A 17,555-nucleotide genomic window follows, 5' to 3' on the forward strand; every position below is an offset into this window, starting at 1 on the left:
AAATCTTCTCAAACAGTGAAGTCTTGTGATGCCACAACATGTTGGCTTGCCTCAACTATTGATGCGGGGGAAGCCACACTACAGAGAAACGGGAAGAGGCATAAGGTACAAGGAGGAAAGTGCCAAACAAATGGGAATTTCAAAATTAGGGTTTACTAAAATATTGACGGGATAATAATATTTTAATAACTCTTTTTAACAATGTTTTGATAACAGACGATATGTCACTATTTTATTAGTCCGGATATTTGAAACAGAACAATTATATATTATTATATAGATTGTTGTTAAAAAATTGTCAAAAAAAATTATTAAAAAGACATTTTTCATAATGATGAAAACATTGTGTGATGAGTTGTGTCTATAAATACACATAGGTGAAAATAAAATTTTTTTTAACATGGAAAGAAATCCAAATAAAAATAAGACTATATAAATCCATAATTAAGTGAAGATCATTTAGAATATGAGTGAGAGTAAATATTTATAAAAAAAATACTAATTATATTTATAAAATGTGATGAAATGATACTTTTATTGAAATAATACTTATTTAAAAAGTATAATATCAATATAATTAATAATAACATAATAATAAATAATAACAATAATACTAAATTATTAAAATTTAATTATAATATATGAATATAACTTAATTATAAGTTTAGGTTAGTATCTAATGAACAGATTTAAAAAATCTAAATCTTATGAGTCATGCTTTTTAATATATTTATTAAATCAATTAAAAATAATAAGATTTATGATGGGAGAGAAGGAAAGAATTGACAAAAATAGTCTGAGTGGAAATTTTCTTATTGAATTATATAATCATGAGTATCACGATATAAAATCTTATATTAAGTCTTAGATTTAAGGAAAATAAATCAAATTACTTAATTTGATTTGCTCTCCCCAAATTCAGGGTTTAACACCATATTTAACATTCTGATTCACAATCATCTCGGAAGGACAAAATGGAAAGTAAGAAAAATTTTGGAAGTGTAAGAAGAAAACAATATGTGCACAAGATGAAGTGCTCTTGCTTTTGGATGGACCAGTTAGAGTAATAAGTCAATTAACCGAGTGTATTCACTTTTAATATAAAGTAAAAGTATTTTTATGGGTAAAATAACGATAATAACAAGAGTTTAAGGAATTTACAAAACACCAATCTAATACCTAATTCAGTTATAAATCTAAACAAACTTTATAGGTTAATAATTTACCAAATATAAATCAACTTACGTTACATGATGGGAGGACGGAAGATGCTATATATTATCAAATATAAATCAACTTTAAGTTACATTAATTTTTTTTAGTAAAACTGAATTGTGAATAGTTTTTTTAAAAAATTTGAATACACACAATATTTTATGTTATTGAAAATTAATTTGAACATTCCAACTTAAATTTAAATATATTTCGTTCATCTTTATCCTTTCCCTTCATATTTTTTTCTCACCTCTTCGTCATTTTCTCCAAATTCATGCCTCAACTTTTTTCTCCACAATTATTTTTCATCTTTTTTTTCTCCAACAAAATCACTCTCAGAACAATCATTCAAGACTATATCATTTTCATCCCTTCCATCTAGCTAGCATTCTCGTCCAATACACACAAGTTTAACCAAATCAAAGAAACATTTTGAACAGAGAGAAACCCCTATTCTTGGGCGAAGGGAGATGAAGGGCTCAATTGTACCCGAGTTTGTGGTGTGCTGGTGCTATAAAGAAGCTGGACAGATGACTAGAGAAAAAGGAATCCGAGCTTTTTGGGAAAAAGAGAAATATAAAGAACACACATCAATATTTAAAAAAAATATAATAGGTACATGCTTTCAACTTGAATTAGTTAGGATGACATTTAATTTCATTTAATAATTATTCAATTAGTTATGTGAACATTTAATTTCATTTAATAATTATTTAATTAGTTATGTGAACATTTAATTTCATTTAATAATTATTCAATTAGTTAAGTGGACATTTAATTTTATTTAATAATTATGAGGTAAATCATTCCACTTGAATTTATTAATCTTCATTGTATTTTTAAAGTGTGTATGAATTAAATAATTTTTTTTTCTCACTAATTAATAAAGATAAAATGAATTCGTTAACTTTCCTACAAATTCAATTATTCAAAAAAATATGTTTTATTATAAAAAGAAATTCAAAAGATATACAAATAGTTCAATAAGTCATTAGAATAGTCAAACAAAGTGTATGAAAAACTCAATAACTCAATTGGAAGTCTAAAAAACTCGATAAGGTGTTATCCAAGTTAACTAGACTGTCCATCTAGATATTTAAATTCTCAATACACTTTACTAAGTTATTTAGACTTCCCACCAAACTCTATGAGTTTTCAAAATACCTTATCGAGTTATCCAAACTTTTTACCAACTTATTTGAGTTTTCCATTCATCTTACTAAACTATCTTGAGTTTTCACCCAACTATCGAGATGTCTTTTCAATTTAGGAACACATTACACATGTCTTATTAATATTATAGAATTGGAGACATGACACCTCATTTGCTACTAAGCTATCTTAACAACAATTGGAACATGAATTTTAAAAGATGGCACATAGTTTACCGTGTCAGAAAAAACTAAAATTATTAGTCATAAAAAACTAAATTTGTAACTTTTTATCACGAGAAAAATCTAAATAAAACAAACTTTGTAAAGGATAAAAAACCAAAATCATATTTAACCATGTTTAATAAATCAAAATTTAAATTTTATTCCTAATTCTATAAAATTTATTTATCTATTTAATAATAACACTGAAAAAATTATCAATTAAAATAAATTTTAAAAATAGAAAATAAAATTTAGATATCACTGTGATTATTCAATTGTTCATGGTATTAATTAAATAGAGTTTTAAATATATATATATATATATATATATATATATATATATATATATATATATATATATATATATAGATAGATATATGTGGGGAGAGAGAGTTCATATTTGTGCATATTATAAAAAATAAAAAATAAAAGAAAATTAGTATAAGATAATATTTTAAATCTACTAATTTAATTTAAATATAAATCTTTATAAATTAAATGACAATTTTATATATTTTAAAAGACAATTTATTTATTTCATTCTGTATAAATAAAATAAGACAACTAAAATTGTACCATTAAAACTAAAAATAGTTAAAATTAGGATAAAATTGGTCTGTTATGAGATAATTAATCGATTAGGAAAATACTCATAATTACTTATTATTTTTAATTCATGTAAATTATTGACCATTGTTTTAGAGTTCACACGAAATTAAGAAAATTTTGGTCAATTAATTTTTTTTTTTTTTGACAAAACTCAAGTAATAATATCCATTAATTTCTATTTAAGTTCAATACATTCACCCCTTATTTCAAGAATTACAGAGATATTAGAATAACGCCGTTTTTTCAATTATTTCTATTTAAGGTCAATTCATTCATCCCCTTATCTCGAGAATTACAAGGCAACTTTTACTTCTCTATTTACACTCTAAGGAAGAAATATAATTTTTGGTGTCCAAAGAAAATTTGAATATCTCTTTATGTCACAAGAGAAAAGCAAACCTATGTGTTCCAAAAAGATAGACAGAACCTTGCACAGATGGGTAATTCAAATTCTATTGAATTGATGATATCCGATAAATAGTATATGCGAATGTATTAGTGACACACTATCTGACGAATGTATTACCAAAATCAAAACCGTGAAAAACTTCAGTACTGTCATGATAAGATTTACCTTAATGAACATGAATTGACTTATCTGAATTTATACTTTCATGATAAGATTTTTTCAATAATGCGGTCTGCTTCTCAAATATAGTTTCCTTAAGGTGGGAAGCCTCGCAAGGCATCCCAGCCTTCAACAGACAGGAACTTAATGTTCTAATTGTGATGTCATCTGGAGTACAACCAGCATCCAGCATCTTGTAGAAGATGCCAATTGCTTCAAGTGTTCTTCCTTTCATACAATGCCCAATAATAAGAATGGTAAATGTGAACTTATCAGGCTTGCACTTCTCTTCCATCTCTGCCACAATTGCATTAGCCTCATCAATGTTCCCAGATTTGCAATATCCATCAATGACAGGATTGTAGACAAACGACTGTGGAACAATGTCACTCTGTTTCAATAATCTCAAAAGATTATGTGCTTCTTGCAGTCTATTGCTCTTGCAAAGAGCACTAATAAGAACCGAGAAAGTATACAAATTTGCAGAAACATGTCGTGCTTTCATTTCATGTAACAAGTCCAAGCCATGATTAACCCATCCAATTCGGCAATAGCCATTAATTAACGATGTTAAAGTAACAACATTGGGAGGACAGTCATGTAAAAGCATTTTCTTGTGGATACTTAGTGCAGAAACCATGTCACCTTCCTTAACAAAGCCATCAATGAGAGAAGTAAAGGTAAAGACATTAGGCTTTATTCCGGATCTAATCATTTCATCAAAAAGAGAGGAGGCCTCTTTCATGTTACTCAATCTGCAATAACCTGATATCACTGTCGTATAACTAACAACATTAGGGGTAAACTCACATTTTAGACAAACTTCTTTCAGTAAACCGCATGCTCTATGAACTTGATCTATTCTACATAAGCCGTGTAATAGAGTGTTATATGTAACTATATCAGGGAAACAACCAAAACTTTTCATATCACTGAGAAGCTTAAAAGCTTCGTCAACTTCTCCAGCTATGCATAAACCGCGCATTAAAATGTTGAAGGTGAAGGTTTCTAGAGAAGAATGTGTTCTCATAAGCTCTCTAAATAAACAAATCGCATCATCTAACTTATTGTGTTCTATCAATATGTCCAAAAAGTTATTAACAATCACATTTACTTGATTCCCATTGCACAGAGCTTCAGCAAGTAATTCCTTTGAAACATCAAACCTGTCAGCCAGTGCAAAAGAGGAAACCAAAAATCCCAAAAGCCTAAAATCAGGCAATTGCCCATCAGACCTCATGGAATCATATAACAGTTTTGCTGAACTGTGGAGATTTGCTTGACAAAGGGACCTCAAAAGCATATTGTAAGTCCAAAACGAATGAGACATGCACAACTTTTCCCTAGTGAACTGATAGAACTTGAAACCTAAGTTGGGATCGTTAAGCCTTTTAATAATCTCTAAGACATGAGAAGGAGTTAAATGCTTACGAAAATAATCCAAAAGTTTATCATCAAAAGAAGTTGAGCATAGAAAGAGGGTAGAAACTATCTTGACAAACCAAGAATCAGTTGTTGTTATGATTAATCCTTTCTCAGAGAGTCGTACCTGAGTAAGAGTACGATAATGGGAGGCTCGAAAAGCGGTGACAAGCGAGAAAGTCATCGGCTTGGTATGTCATGTGCACATATTCAAGGCATGAAGGAAAATTTAACTGTTGTTGAAAATCAGAAGTACCAAGGTTATTAAATTTTGTGGAACAATTGGCGTCGGAATACTTAACCACGAGTCTGAAAAGGTCGATGATGTAATTGAGGGAGCACAAAAACGCAATGTAGTCCTGTGTGGAGACATCATAAACTAGCCCAGGTTGTGGAGAGGGCTTCTTCTCCCGTTGCATCACGAAGCGGAGACTCTGTGTTGTCGTGGGTATAAGCTGTTGTCATGAGTGCAGATTTAATGGCACTTGGACTCCAATCTGGATTCGCTGCTTTCAACAACGCAACCAACCCACTTCGCTATATCACATCATCGTCACCGACAACGCCGTACTAAAATACAAATCAGCGAATTGTACTAACATCTAAAATTTATCAATAGACTAATCGACGGACAAATCTAGAGATAGAATGTGGAAATTAGCGAACGAGAAAACGAGAAAAAAAAAACATGAAAAAGGGATTCAAAAGAAAAGAGACGCAGATCTTGTCTCAGAATATGAACATAGAAAACTATAAACATAAATTGACGATAAAATAAGCAATCAAAAGGTGAACTTACAATTTGGTCGAGGGAAAGACAAATGGCTGGGAAAGGCACACGAATTGTGATAGAAAAGTAAATCCTGCGTCTCAAAGCCCCAAATTTGGTTCTAACCGAAAACCTCGTGGAAGATTCCAGGTGCTCTATGTGCTTTTTTCTATTTGCTCGTCTATTAATTAATCAATTTATTTATTTATTATAGTCTATTTTATCCATTATACTATCGTGTACATGATCGCAACGACTATACAAATCTGCCCGTTTCATTTTCTGCCAGTTTGGGCCATTATGGATTACAAGTATAGGCCTTCTCTTTCTGCACCCTTGTTATAATTTTCTTCACCACCACAAAAGTTGTCATCCCAAACTACCCTTAATAAAATTATTATAAAAAATCACTAAACCTCATTATATTTCATTCTTTTCTGATTGGGTTTTTTGGAAGTCATTTCTAGATCCGGAAAATGTCTTCTAGAATACAATTCAGTTAGGTGTTTTGGAATATATTTTCAAATTCAAAAATGATTTTTGAAATATTTGTTGAATAATCTTTTTAATATTTAGGAATAAGTTCTGGATCTGAAAATGACTTTTAGAACAATCATTTTAGAATTTGTTTTATATTATAGAATAATGACTATTCCAAAATGTATTTTTTAGATCATTTTTTTGTCATGAACAAGGATTTTCTTCACTTTCTCAGATTCAAAGTGAATCCTTTTGCTGATTTCATCTTTGAAATCTTCTCAGACAACACCAAATCGAAGTCGCACAACGACACACTCTATGATGTCATAACATGTTAGTTTATCTCAAGTAGTGATACAAGGAGAGGTGTGATGCTGAGGAATACACACTACATAAAAATGGAAAGAGGGATAGGGTGGAGGGAGGGAGGTGTGGAAATTTTGAATTAGAGTTTGATTAAATATTGACTAAAAGATAAAATAGAATATTTAAATTTAAGAGGGTGCAGGTAGAGAAAACGAAGGTGTAGGAAGAAGTGTCCTCCTAGTAACTAGTCTCAGGCGTGAGATCTCAATTTGGAGGTGAGTGACATATATATAATCCTTCAAGAGCATCCTTCGTCGCTCTTCCATGATGGTATGAGAGTCATGGTTGGAGTCTATTCTAACGATATTTGTTGGACACACTGTTCCACCCGCTATCGGACCATCCATTAATGTCTAGTCTCACATGCGAGATGTATATACCTCGACGTGAGGGGGGTGTTGGAAGTCTTATATCTGTAAGGAGGTTCAAAATACACACATATACATAGATCTCCACACTGGTAAGATATTGTCCGCTTTGGGCCAAGTCCTTACGGATTTGCTTTTGGATGTGAGATTTTGTTTGTACCCAACATCCTCCCCTCAAACAAAGGATTATAGCCCTCACAGATTTGCTTTTGGTACCACTCCAAAAGGCCTCTTACCAATGGAGGTATCTTATGTGTATATAAACTCATGTCCATCTCTTATTTTATCTTATGTGCGACTTTGTTTGTAGCCAACAATATCGACTAAAGATAAAGACAATTTATAATATATAACCGGATGCAACCCTCATCTTACAAGCCAAGTTTTGTGGAATTGAGTTAGGTTTAAAGTCCACTTCTTAACCTATAGATGACTCCTTGTTTTTATTTTACTAATTCTCTCTATTTTTGTTTCTTTTTTCACTTCTAAACAAGTATTTTTCGACAACACAGTATTAAAAAGGAAATCATCTACTTAATAATCTCACAAAAAAATAGAGCTTTTTATATCTGCAAGAGAGTTAATGATATCTATAACTATATATTATATCATAAAGTGGTTTTCATATTTGTTATCCACTTTTACCTTTTAAATAAAAGTTTTTAAAATATTTTATTAATATTACTTTTAAGTAATTTTTTTTTAATTTAACCTTTTTTATTTGACTTTTTTTAAACTTAACCAATCTTTTATTGTAAAACTACCTACAAAATTATTTACAATAAAATTATATATATTTAATTTCATGAACACATATATACATAGCATATTTGTTTCCACTAATTAATTAATTAACTATGAATGTGAACACATATATGCATAACATATTTCTTTTCACTAATTAATCATGAATTAGATGTGTGAACGAGTTTCCATTCATCAACATCATTGATTATATCATTCTTCAATTAGAATATCCAACAAATGCTAACTGCTATGAAAATAATAAAAGATTTATATAATTTAATTAAGTACACTTATATTTTAAAATTTAAGTGAATAAATTCATATAAGATACTAGAGAATACGACGCTATTTTTTTAAATTTTGAGTTCAAAAATTCTCTTCCTCCTATATATTAGTTATTTTACTCGTGTTTATTTATTTTCAAACATAAGTATTTTAATTATGACAAATAATTTTATTGAGAATAATTTAAATGTGAATCTATGTTTCATATTTGTTAAAATAACAAAGTTAAATATCATAGAAGAAAAAAGATTCATTAACTCAATACTTGGAGGTAATGGATAAAAACAACAACACAATCATAACAAAAATAGTAACATATATTCAATGCTTGAAGGTTTTGAGATAAAAGTTGTGTCAATTTCTTATGTGGGATGGTCTAAAGTCATATGTATATAGAATCTCTTTCTAACAAATCTTCTCTTGATAAATCCATCACATTTGTATCACTGAAATTTTAAGATTTTTTACATACTTTATAACATACTCGTATGAACATTGAATTTTAAAGAACACAAGCACTCAAAACCAAAGTAAAAGATGAAAAAGGAACAAAATAAATAATAGACAAATAATGTAATTTTATTAAAAAACATAATATTACACATATTTATCTCTAGAGAAAAAACAATAATATCATTTCTTTTGGAAATGGGAAAAACAAATATAAAGAGAATTACTTTGTCCGGGATAATGTGAATCTCCGTCTTTAGATGAGTACAAGAAATCCAGGCTTTTTGCCTTGTAAGTTTTAGCCTGGAAGCTATGATTCGTCCAAGATAATGAATCTTAACTTTTAGACGAGTACAACCAATTTAAGCTTTTTGCCTTACAAGCTTGAGTATGGGGTTATGGTTCAATCAGGATAATGTAAATCTCAGCCTTTAGATGAGTACATGATGTTAATAATATTTTGGTAAAGATATTGGACTTGGAGCCCATTTGAAACAATAAACCCCTAATGAGAGTACCACTGCCCCACTACTCATAAACTATGGAGTTGAATAAATATTTGTGTCTCTATAAAAAAATCCATTACACTATCACTAAAAGGGCAAACACATCAAATGTTTCTAGCCTAAGTCTCATTTTAGATCTAATTTGGTCTTATATGCAAGACTTTCAACACACCATCTTCATGTCAAAAAATATATATCTTGTGTGTTGGACTATACATTAATGGGTTCTCCAACAGTAGTTCGATAGAGAGTGAAATAATAGACTTAACAAATTTCAATAGAATACACTTTAACAATGATTTTGATATTATGTTAAGAAGTAAACTTTAAATATAACTCAATTTCACAAAATTGATTTGTAAGGTGAGGATTGTATATATATGTATATATATACATACATATATATATATATATATACATATATATATATATATATACATATATATATGTATACATTTATATATATATATATTCTAAATTATATTTATCTTTAGTCAATGAAGGATTTCCAACACATTCTAAAACCTCTTTTTTTCTAGCTTGAGAAAAAAATTGAGAGAAAATTAATTTTCTTTTATAGATTTTTCTTGTATTTTTTTTGGGGTTAAATATGTTTTTGGTCCCTTAACTTTCAGTGAAAATTGAATTAGTTCCTCTTCAAAAATTTGGCCTAATTTAGTCCCTAGACTTTATAAATGTGTGAATTTAGTCCTTTTAATTAAATTTTGTTAGGTTTATTTGATGTTTCAAGTGTGTTTCATGATAGCATTTGAGTTGTTTACACCATTTGACACATTTTTTCTTTAATGTTAACTGAGAAACGTGTTTGAAACATCAAATAAAGTTAACAAAATTTTGTTAAAAGGACTAAATTTATACATTTCTAAAGTTTGGGGACTAAATTGGTCTAAAGTTTCAAAGAGGGACTAATTCCAATTTTCAATGAAAGTTAAGGGACCAAAAACATATTTAACCCTTATTTTTTCTATTTTCAAGAAAGTATATTATTATTATTTCCTTGAAAAGAAAGATATGTAATTTTCTTACTTTTAATAAAATTACATTAAAAAAAATAAGAGAGGGAATTGATTTTTTTGTAAGACTTTTTTGTATTTGTTATTCCTATTTCCAAAGGTATTATTATTTTTAATAATTTTCTTTATTTTTTATTTTATTTGCATCTTTTATTTTAGGTTTAATCATTTCAAACATTCCTATTTGTGGAGGTTTTTCTCAATTAGGTCTCGTATTCAAAATGGTCTCAATTAGGTTCTTTATTGTGTAAAATTGAATCAATTTAGTCATCGTCGTTAATTTGGGTAGACGGTGTTAAAAATTGTTGTGGGTGACAAAATGACATTACCAAATTTTACTAACGTGGCCTGAGTTGAATTTCTTTTATTTGCATATTTAGAAAACATTAATTAAAACATCTCCAGGGAATGCAAAGGGTGGTTATCAAAAACCCAATGATCAGAATCAAACTCACCCAGAAGAATCCAGAAGCTAAAATGAGTCTTCTTAAACTCATCAGGAAGATCTTCTTCCAAAAGCATATCGTCCTCCCCCTTATCACCCTTCTTCCCTAAAAACTCGGACTGGGCCAGCAACCTCGACTGCGAGGACAGAGTGAGAGGGTTTCCATTGAATTCCTTGATTCCTTAAATTAGGATTTCAATCTTCTAATTTAGGGATTTCAATCTACAATTTTTTTTTCTACGATCGGTTTCCTCTCTTTAATAGTCGTGTGCACGCTAGGGAGTTAGTGTTTTCCATCATCACTTTTTGTCCATATTCAAGATTTTTTCCTTTGTTTGCTCTTTCACTTTCTCCATAGACAACAATTTCCCGGTTCCGGGACACCCGCAAATGTACAGACTCCCGACCTTTCTCCACAGACAAGTGCAATGTTAGCTTCACCGCCTTTATTTGCTCACCATCTATTATTCAGTCAACAAAAAGAAGTCAAAAACACCACTACATAAGACACTGAGAAAGAAAAGAATCTCGACCCCTACCTTTGGGATTCCACCTGGGTTTCATAGCTGCCGAATCAGCTTGGTTTTCATTTGTGCCAAAATTATTTATCAGCAAACGAACGACAAGCAATCGATTGATCACAAGAATTGAAAGAGATGAGAGAGCATATGTAGGGGAATTAGGGTTTTGAGAATTACATTGCGGGAGTGAGAGAGGTAACACGAGAGAGAGTGAAAGAGGTAACAGGAGAGAGAGTGAGAGGTAACAGGACACGTCATTAAAAATTCCACCACACTATGACACGTTATTAAAAATTGCACTATGAACAAGCCAAACTACACAAATTTTAACATCATCTAATAAATTTAACGGCAAGGTCAAAATTGACTAAATTTTATAAAAGAAAGAGACCTAATTGAGAATTTTTAAAATAGGAGTATGAGAAAAACCTTACCAATAGAAATGTTTGAAATGATTAAACCTTTATTTTAATTGTAAGTAGTTGTGATGTTACTCTTATATTCAACATGAAAGAGTATAGGAAAACAATAAATTGAAATAATAAAAATAGATACTATTGAATTTGAGGATTAAGAATGTGATCATGATTTTGGAAAGTGAAATAGGATTGGAAGAGGGTAGTAGTTTTCCGTTACCAGAGTCGTTATTTGATTAGCGCGTAGTTCAAGCGGGTGGTTCAAATCAATAATCAATCGCCACCTATCAACTTGGACAGCCCTATTTACTGCGTACACCACAAATTTAATGTCTCTCTCTCTCCTCTCTCCTTGAGTCTCGACGGTCAACCAGTACAAAACTCAACAAATTTACAACATACGACAACGACAAAACCAGGGAAACAGGAGGGTAACGTGAAGAGGACCAGAATCAACGGCATGTACACGTCACCGTCCGGCGGTACCCTCGGTAAGCCCACGGCGGTGATGCGGGCTCTTAACTTCTACCTCTCGGAGCACCCCGTTATCGTGAGTTTCCGATGGAGTCACGCTCTATGGGGCTCAACCTGGTCCTTCCTCTTCTACTCTATCTCGCTCTACGTCGTTCTTTCCATTTTTCTCCACCTAATATTAGTGGTTCTTCTTCGCCGGGGCCAACGCGTTCCACTTGGGCCGTTACCGGCGCTTCATAGCCTCTCAATGTCCCTCATGTCAGCAACCATCTTCGCCGGCCTTCTGCTCTCGGCCACGTCGGAGATCAGAGAGACGCGGTGGCTCTGGCGGCGTTCCAAGACCCCTCTCGAGTGGCTACTCTGTTTCCCCCTCGGGACGCGCCCCTCCGGCCGCGTTTTCTTCTGGTCCTACGTTTTCTACCTGTCGCGTTACGTGCACATGTTGAGCACCGTTTCGGTCGTTCTACAACGCCGTAAGCTGGTTTTCTTCAAGCTGTTTTATCACGCGATTTCCACGTTCATGTCGTTCCTGTGGTTGGAGTTCTCGCAGTCGTTTCAAGTTCTCGCGATCCTTTTCACCACGCTGGCGTTTTTCGTCATTTACGGGTACCGGTTCTGGACCTCCGTGGCGGCGACGGGCGCACGTTTGCCGCTGGTGCTGAACTGCCAGATTTTGCTGCTTGGGTGCAACTTGGTGTGCCACGTTGGGGTGCTTTTGCTGCATTTCTTCACAGGGGGGTGTAACGGGATTGGCGCGTGGGTCTTGAATTCTGTGCTGAACGGTGCTATTCTGATGCTGTTTATGAGAGTGTATTTAGGAAGGAAGAGGAAACCTAATAAGAATATGGGTGATTACGAATGTGATGAGAATAAAATCGCTCGTTCCTGCTCTGTTTTTTGCGCTGGAAAGGAAGCAGATAGCAATAAATTGAAGTCCAGTTAAAATCACAGATCGAAGGTTGTTTGTGGAATTGGGCACTCTCACTTTGCAATTAACAACATATGTGCAGATTCTCTATAAGGACAAATATGTTTTTAGGAAGATCTGTAAAGTGTTTTTTTTTTATGGAATACTCTTTTTGATCGATAGCACTGTAATATAACTAATTAATACAATCATCCTTCATCTCTTTCGTAGATTCATTCATTGCTTTAGAAAGGAGGTTCAGCAGTTGATGCCATTGAATTTTCAATTCGTAAGTGAAGATCAAACCCTGTAATTAAATGTCTTTACTTGTGATGTGGATGCTATGTATAATCTTAGAGGAGGGGTACTTTTTCTAAGTTTTGGTTTTTGCCTTTACCAGAAGTGATTTCTTGAATCCAAGATCATCATTTCACATCTTATATACAGACTATAAATCTACATAAAAAAAAATCTACAGTGCGAATGATGAATTCTTTTAGAAGAATTATAAAAATTTCTAGAACATAAGTTCTTATATTATACCCCTTCACAGCTCAATTTTATTTTTATTTTTATACATTTTCACAACCTAAAACTTAAATTGTAGAGTCTTTTATGAGATTAATAAAAAGTTAATAAAGATCTCAAATTGTGTTACGTGATCTTATATTTATATAGAACAATGGAATTCACTAAGATATATATTGTAATGATATTTAATGTTCGATTTAATTTAAGATTTGTAATTAATGTTGTTTTGATGATATATATTTCTTTATTAGTATCGAGTTTAACAGCTATCTATTACCTTGCAATGAATGTAATTTAAGCAGCCTGTTTCCCGATTTCTGCAACACTAAAAATTGAAAATTAGTTCAATCCTATATCAGATAACATCACTCCTTCTGTTATCTATTTTATCTGACTAGTTGTTTTTACACATACACTCAAATATAATAAAATCCCCTTACTCTAATAAATATGTTTAAATTATCTAAATATTACAGACATGTAAATGTATAACTCATAAAAAAGTAATTAATATAATTTTTAAATTTGTAAATAATAGATAAATAAAACATTATTCAAAAAGTTAACACTCTACAAACTATTCATTCTTTCTCTAATTTATAAACTGATATTGTAGTTAATAAACCCCTATCTTACAAGTTTTTTAACTAATGAGTTAGTATAGGTATTTTGTAGAGGTAAAAGCTAGTAAATAAATGTAAAATTTAAGTTTCATTACATAAATAAAATTTGTGTTTCTTAAATAAAAAATATATTATCATATAATTATAATTTTAGACTTAAAAAAAATATATTGAGCTTTTTAGTGCTTTTATTTATTTTTAAAAGTTGTATATGTCTCCCTTTTTTGGTTTAATTTGGACAATTAAACTAATTTATCTATTGAGATCTACATGCAGAGAAAAAAAATTAATGAGCAAGGAAATTATAAATGGCCTTATTCTATTTCAAAACCCAGTTTAGAAATGTTTCTTAGCATAGTACCGTTTTGAGGATAATATCTGATAATGAAATACATAAGAATTAAGATCAGGAATGACGAAAGAAGAGTCTAGTTGAAAGAAAATAGAAATATGTTTTTCTTCAGAGAATGGGAAAAAAAATAAATAAAAGAGGAAGAGGGAGAAAAAGAAGACCGGAAAGGAAACTAAATTGATCATAGATTAGGTTATAAAATAAAATTCCCAAAATAATGACCACATTAATCTACATTAAACAGTAACATTTCTGAAGAAGAGTCCTAACTTAGAGAAGAGAGGATGGTTTAACTGCAATGCACAACTGCATATATATATATATATATATATATATATATATATATATATATATATTTTTCTACCAACGTCCGACACACATTCCAGCTTTGATTGTGTTTCTCGTTATTCCATTATTGTTGCCACACTAACAGGTGATGTTCAATTTCATCTAGCAAACCAGTAACAAGAAAAAAAATTAAGCAGGAAAGCTGTTTGTATATATAGGCAATTAGGCAGCATAGAAATAGAATACAACTGTTATACACAAGTTAACATGTCTATGTTTCTTTCATAATCATAAGAACAATAATGCTGTTGTTCTTGGTGTTTAATGAGTACAATTTGGCAGGAGCAAAAGAAGATGACAAGGGACTCTCAACCAGAGTAATTAATAAACTTTTTCACAATCACTGACCTTGCTCTCCTTATCTGGCGACTACATTCGTCAGCTTGCTTACTCAAAGCCTCAATAGTCTCTGCAAAAGTGTCTATATTCTTCTTAATCTCATCAATCGCAAACCTAACACCTTCCTCATTTTTCAGAGCAAAATCAGCACTCTGCAACATGGATTCAATCTTTATTTCCAATTGGTCAATGTGCACCCGAATGTTGTCCAAGTCCACCAATGTAATGTAACTACCAGCGTGCATAGAACTGATTAAATCTCTTTGGCTCTTCAGAGCTGTCTCATATCGCTTAAAAAGTGAGTCACACCATTTCCCCACTGAGCCTACCGGAACAGCCAGAGCACCAGCCAAAGCAGTTACAACAGGTGGTGCAGCAATTGCAGCTGCCACCACTGAGAAAATCAATACAGACACGAAGGCAGCAACGAAAATAGCATTTGAGACCCTCTTCAGTGTCTTGAGGGACTTCAATTTCTTATCAAGCTTTTGCTTTCTGATCTGCAGTTTCTTCAGCATTGACGCTTGCTTTTCATAAACTGATTGAAACAAGGAATAAAACTCTTCAGTGAAAGGGTCCCCAGCTTCCTTGAAACCCTTAAGCTCTTGCAATGTCTTCAAATAAGTAGACCCTTCAACCCCATTTTGCACCTCTTCCTCAAAATAGGTAATTGCAGATTTAACTATAACATGCCTTTCGCGTGCTCGATTCAAGCATTTGTCAAGATTATTGCAGAATTTCAATGTCTGGAGGCTATTTTCAAAGAATTCCCCCACCAAGGAGAACAACTCCTTGTCCTTCTTATTCAATATATCTTGCTTGCATTCTAGAATAACTTTGGCAACATCCCGATTCATATCAAGCAAACTACCAGTCACTTCCCCCAGTGACTCGATGGATATGGAACGAACCTCAATCCCACTAGCAAGAGAGGAGATCACCTTGTTGGTGCGCTCCTGAATGGTAGCATCAAGGGATTGCAAGTTTGGATCTTCAACACATGCCGCTTCATAAGAACTTAAATCATCCGCATAGAGAGAATGACTACCCATTTTTATGGGCGTTGGAACATCACTACTACTAGGTATCTTACTTGATTGACCTCCCATCATAGACAATTTTAGTCCTAACAAAGACTAAACCTAACCCAACGTCAGAAAAATTACAAGGGCAAATGGACTACAATTAACTTTCTCTCTCTCTCTCTCCTTACAATCAATTACCAATATTTCCAATCCTCAAAAAGGGCATAAAATCAATTAGATTCCGGCTTTGAGATTCAAGCAAGAAAGATGCTCAGAATGTGGCAAGATCCAGCACCCAAAAGGAAATCCTCACTGGTGAACACGTAATAGGTACAAATAAACATAAATTCTAAAAAGAGGATAAATTAAAGCTTCAATTTTTAAGTGTATACACGCAGAGGGCCGGGTTAGAAGTTCTTAGTACCTGGGATTCAGTCGAAGTTTAAGAATTACTTTGGTGTGTCTCACTTGAGTTTCGCCCAAAGTGTGAGTGAAAAGAATCGGACATTCCAATTAAGGGAAAACCATGATACACGAAAGTGAGTTGGGTGTTAAGATTGCCCAAGGGAGGCTATGAACGTAATTGAGAAGTCTGAGGGTTCGCGATTTCCCCAACCATGGAAGAAGTGGAGGAAGAAGTGGGTCGGCAACACCAAAGAGACTTTGGGCTCAGTTCTAGTTCGGTTTTTGAAGCTTCAGAGAAGCTTCATCGTCTTTGGTCTTCTACCCTTCCAGAACGAGACTAAAAAACCAAAGATGTGCGCGTTCTCTAGTGTTCCTTTGAATTTCAATGCTAAGTTTTACTTTTCCTATCTTATTGACTAGATGGTGCAATATTGATCTTTCTGTTTTTGTTGCAAATTAAGTGTCAGCATAAAATTTAGTAAACCATTTCTCTAATTTCATGTGAGTGTAAAATATATCATATTGATATTATATAAACAATAATGCAATGGTACAAAATTAAAGAAAGAATATATTATACTTTATTAATAATTATAGTTTTTGTATTTTAAATATTTTACTTGTATATAGTTATGATGTTTTTTATTTTTTATGTTTCTTATTTAGAGAGCTTTAATATCGCAGTGTTGGGCTTCGGACGAAGGGGTGATGGTTCATGGGCCTAACTTCACCTTCAAATTAACATTCTGTATTTATTTTTGGATTATGTAATTTTTCAAATTATACAATCTCAAAATTAAAAATGATTTCTGAATTACACGATCAAAAATTAAAAATTATTTTTAAATTATACAATCCGAAATCCAAAAACAATTAAAAAAGAATTTTTAAATTATATAGTTTAAAAGTTATTTGACTTTCGTATTATATAATTTGAAAATCATTTTTTACTTTTATATTGTATAATCCATAAG

At 31.8% G+C, this 17,555-nt stretch overlaps 3 protein-coding genes across 5 annotated transcripts; 1 reads left to right on the forward strand and 2 right to left on the reverse strand.

Annotated features, from left to right (window-relative positions):
* Positions 1 to 3,637: 3,637 nt before the first annotated feature.
* On the reverse strand, positions 3,638 to 6,132 carry LOC108334595 (pentatricopeptide repeat-containing protein At2g06000). 3 transcript variants are annotated; one of them, XM_052869624.1, is made up of 2 exons: positions 5,990 to 6,132; positions 3,638 to 5,727 (listed from the first exon to the last, which is right to left on the reverse strand). In XM_052869624.1, the coding sequence occupies exon 2, from the start codon at positions 5,372 to 5,374 to the stop codon at positions 3,776 to 3,778; it is 1,599 nt and encodes a 532-aa protein (XP_052725584.1). In that variant the 5' UTR covers positions 5,375 to 5,727; positions 5,990 to 6,132; the 3' UTR covers positions 3,638 to 3,775. The 3 variants fall into 3 exon arrangements, with proteins under 3 accessions (XP_052725584.1, XP_017425950.1, XP_017425949.1); XM_017570461.2 differs by having other exon boundaries at positions 3,638 to 5,760; XM_017570460.2 differs by having other exon boundaries at positions 3,638 to 5,785.
* Positions 6,133 to 11,759: 5,627 nt separating this feature from the next.
* Positions 11,760 to 13,322, forward strand: LOC108334560 (elongation of fatty acids protein 3-like). The gene is made up of 2 exons (XM_017570404.2): positions 11,760 to 13,009; positions 13,190 to 13,322. The coding sequence occupies exon 1, from the start codon at positions 12,038 to 12,040 to the stop codon at positions 12,992 to 12,994; it is 957 nt and encodes a 318-aa protein (XP_017425893.1). The 5' UTR covers positions 11,760 to 12,037; the 3' UTR covers positions 12,995 to 13,009; positions 13,190 to 13,322.
* A 1,652-nt stretch (positions 13,323 to 14,974) lies between these two features.
* Positions 14,975 to 16,967, reverse strand: LOC108334559 (UPF0496 protein At2g18630). Its single transcript, XM_017570402.2, has 2 exons — positions 16,601 to 16,967; positions 14,975 to 16,488 (listed from the first exon to the last, which is right to left on the reverse strand). The coding sequence occupies exon 2, from the start codon at positions 16,261 to 16,263 to the stop codon at positions 15,121 to 15,123; it is 1,143 nt and encodes a 380-aa protein (XP_017425891.1). The 5' UTR covers positions 16,264 to 16,488; positions 16,601 to 16,967; the 3' UTR covers positions 14,975 to 15,120.
* Positions 16,968 to 17,555: the final 588 nt, after the last annotated feature.

This window comes from Vigna angularis, chromosome 10, assembly GCF_016808095.1.
Source record: "Vigna angularis cultivar LongXiaoDou No.4 chromosome 10, ASM1680809v1, whole genome shotgun sequence".
Classification (NCBI taxonomy): Eukaryota; Viridiplantae; Streptophyta; class Magnoliopsida; order Fabales; family Fabaceae; genus Vigna; species Vigna angularis.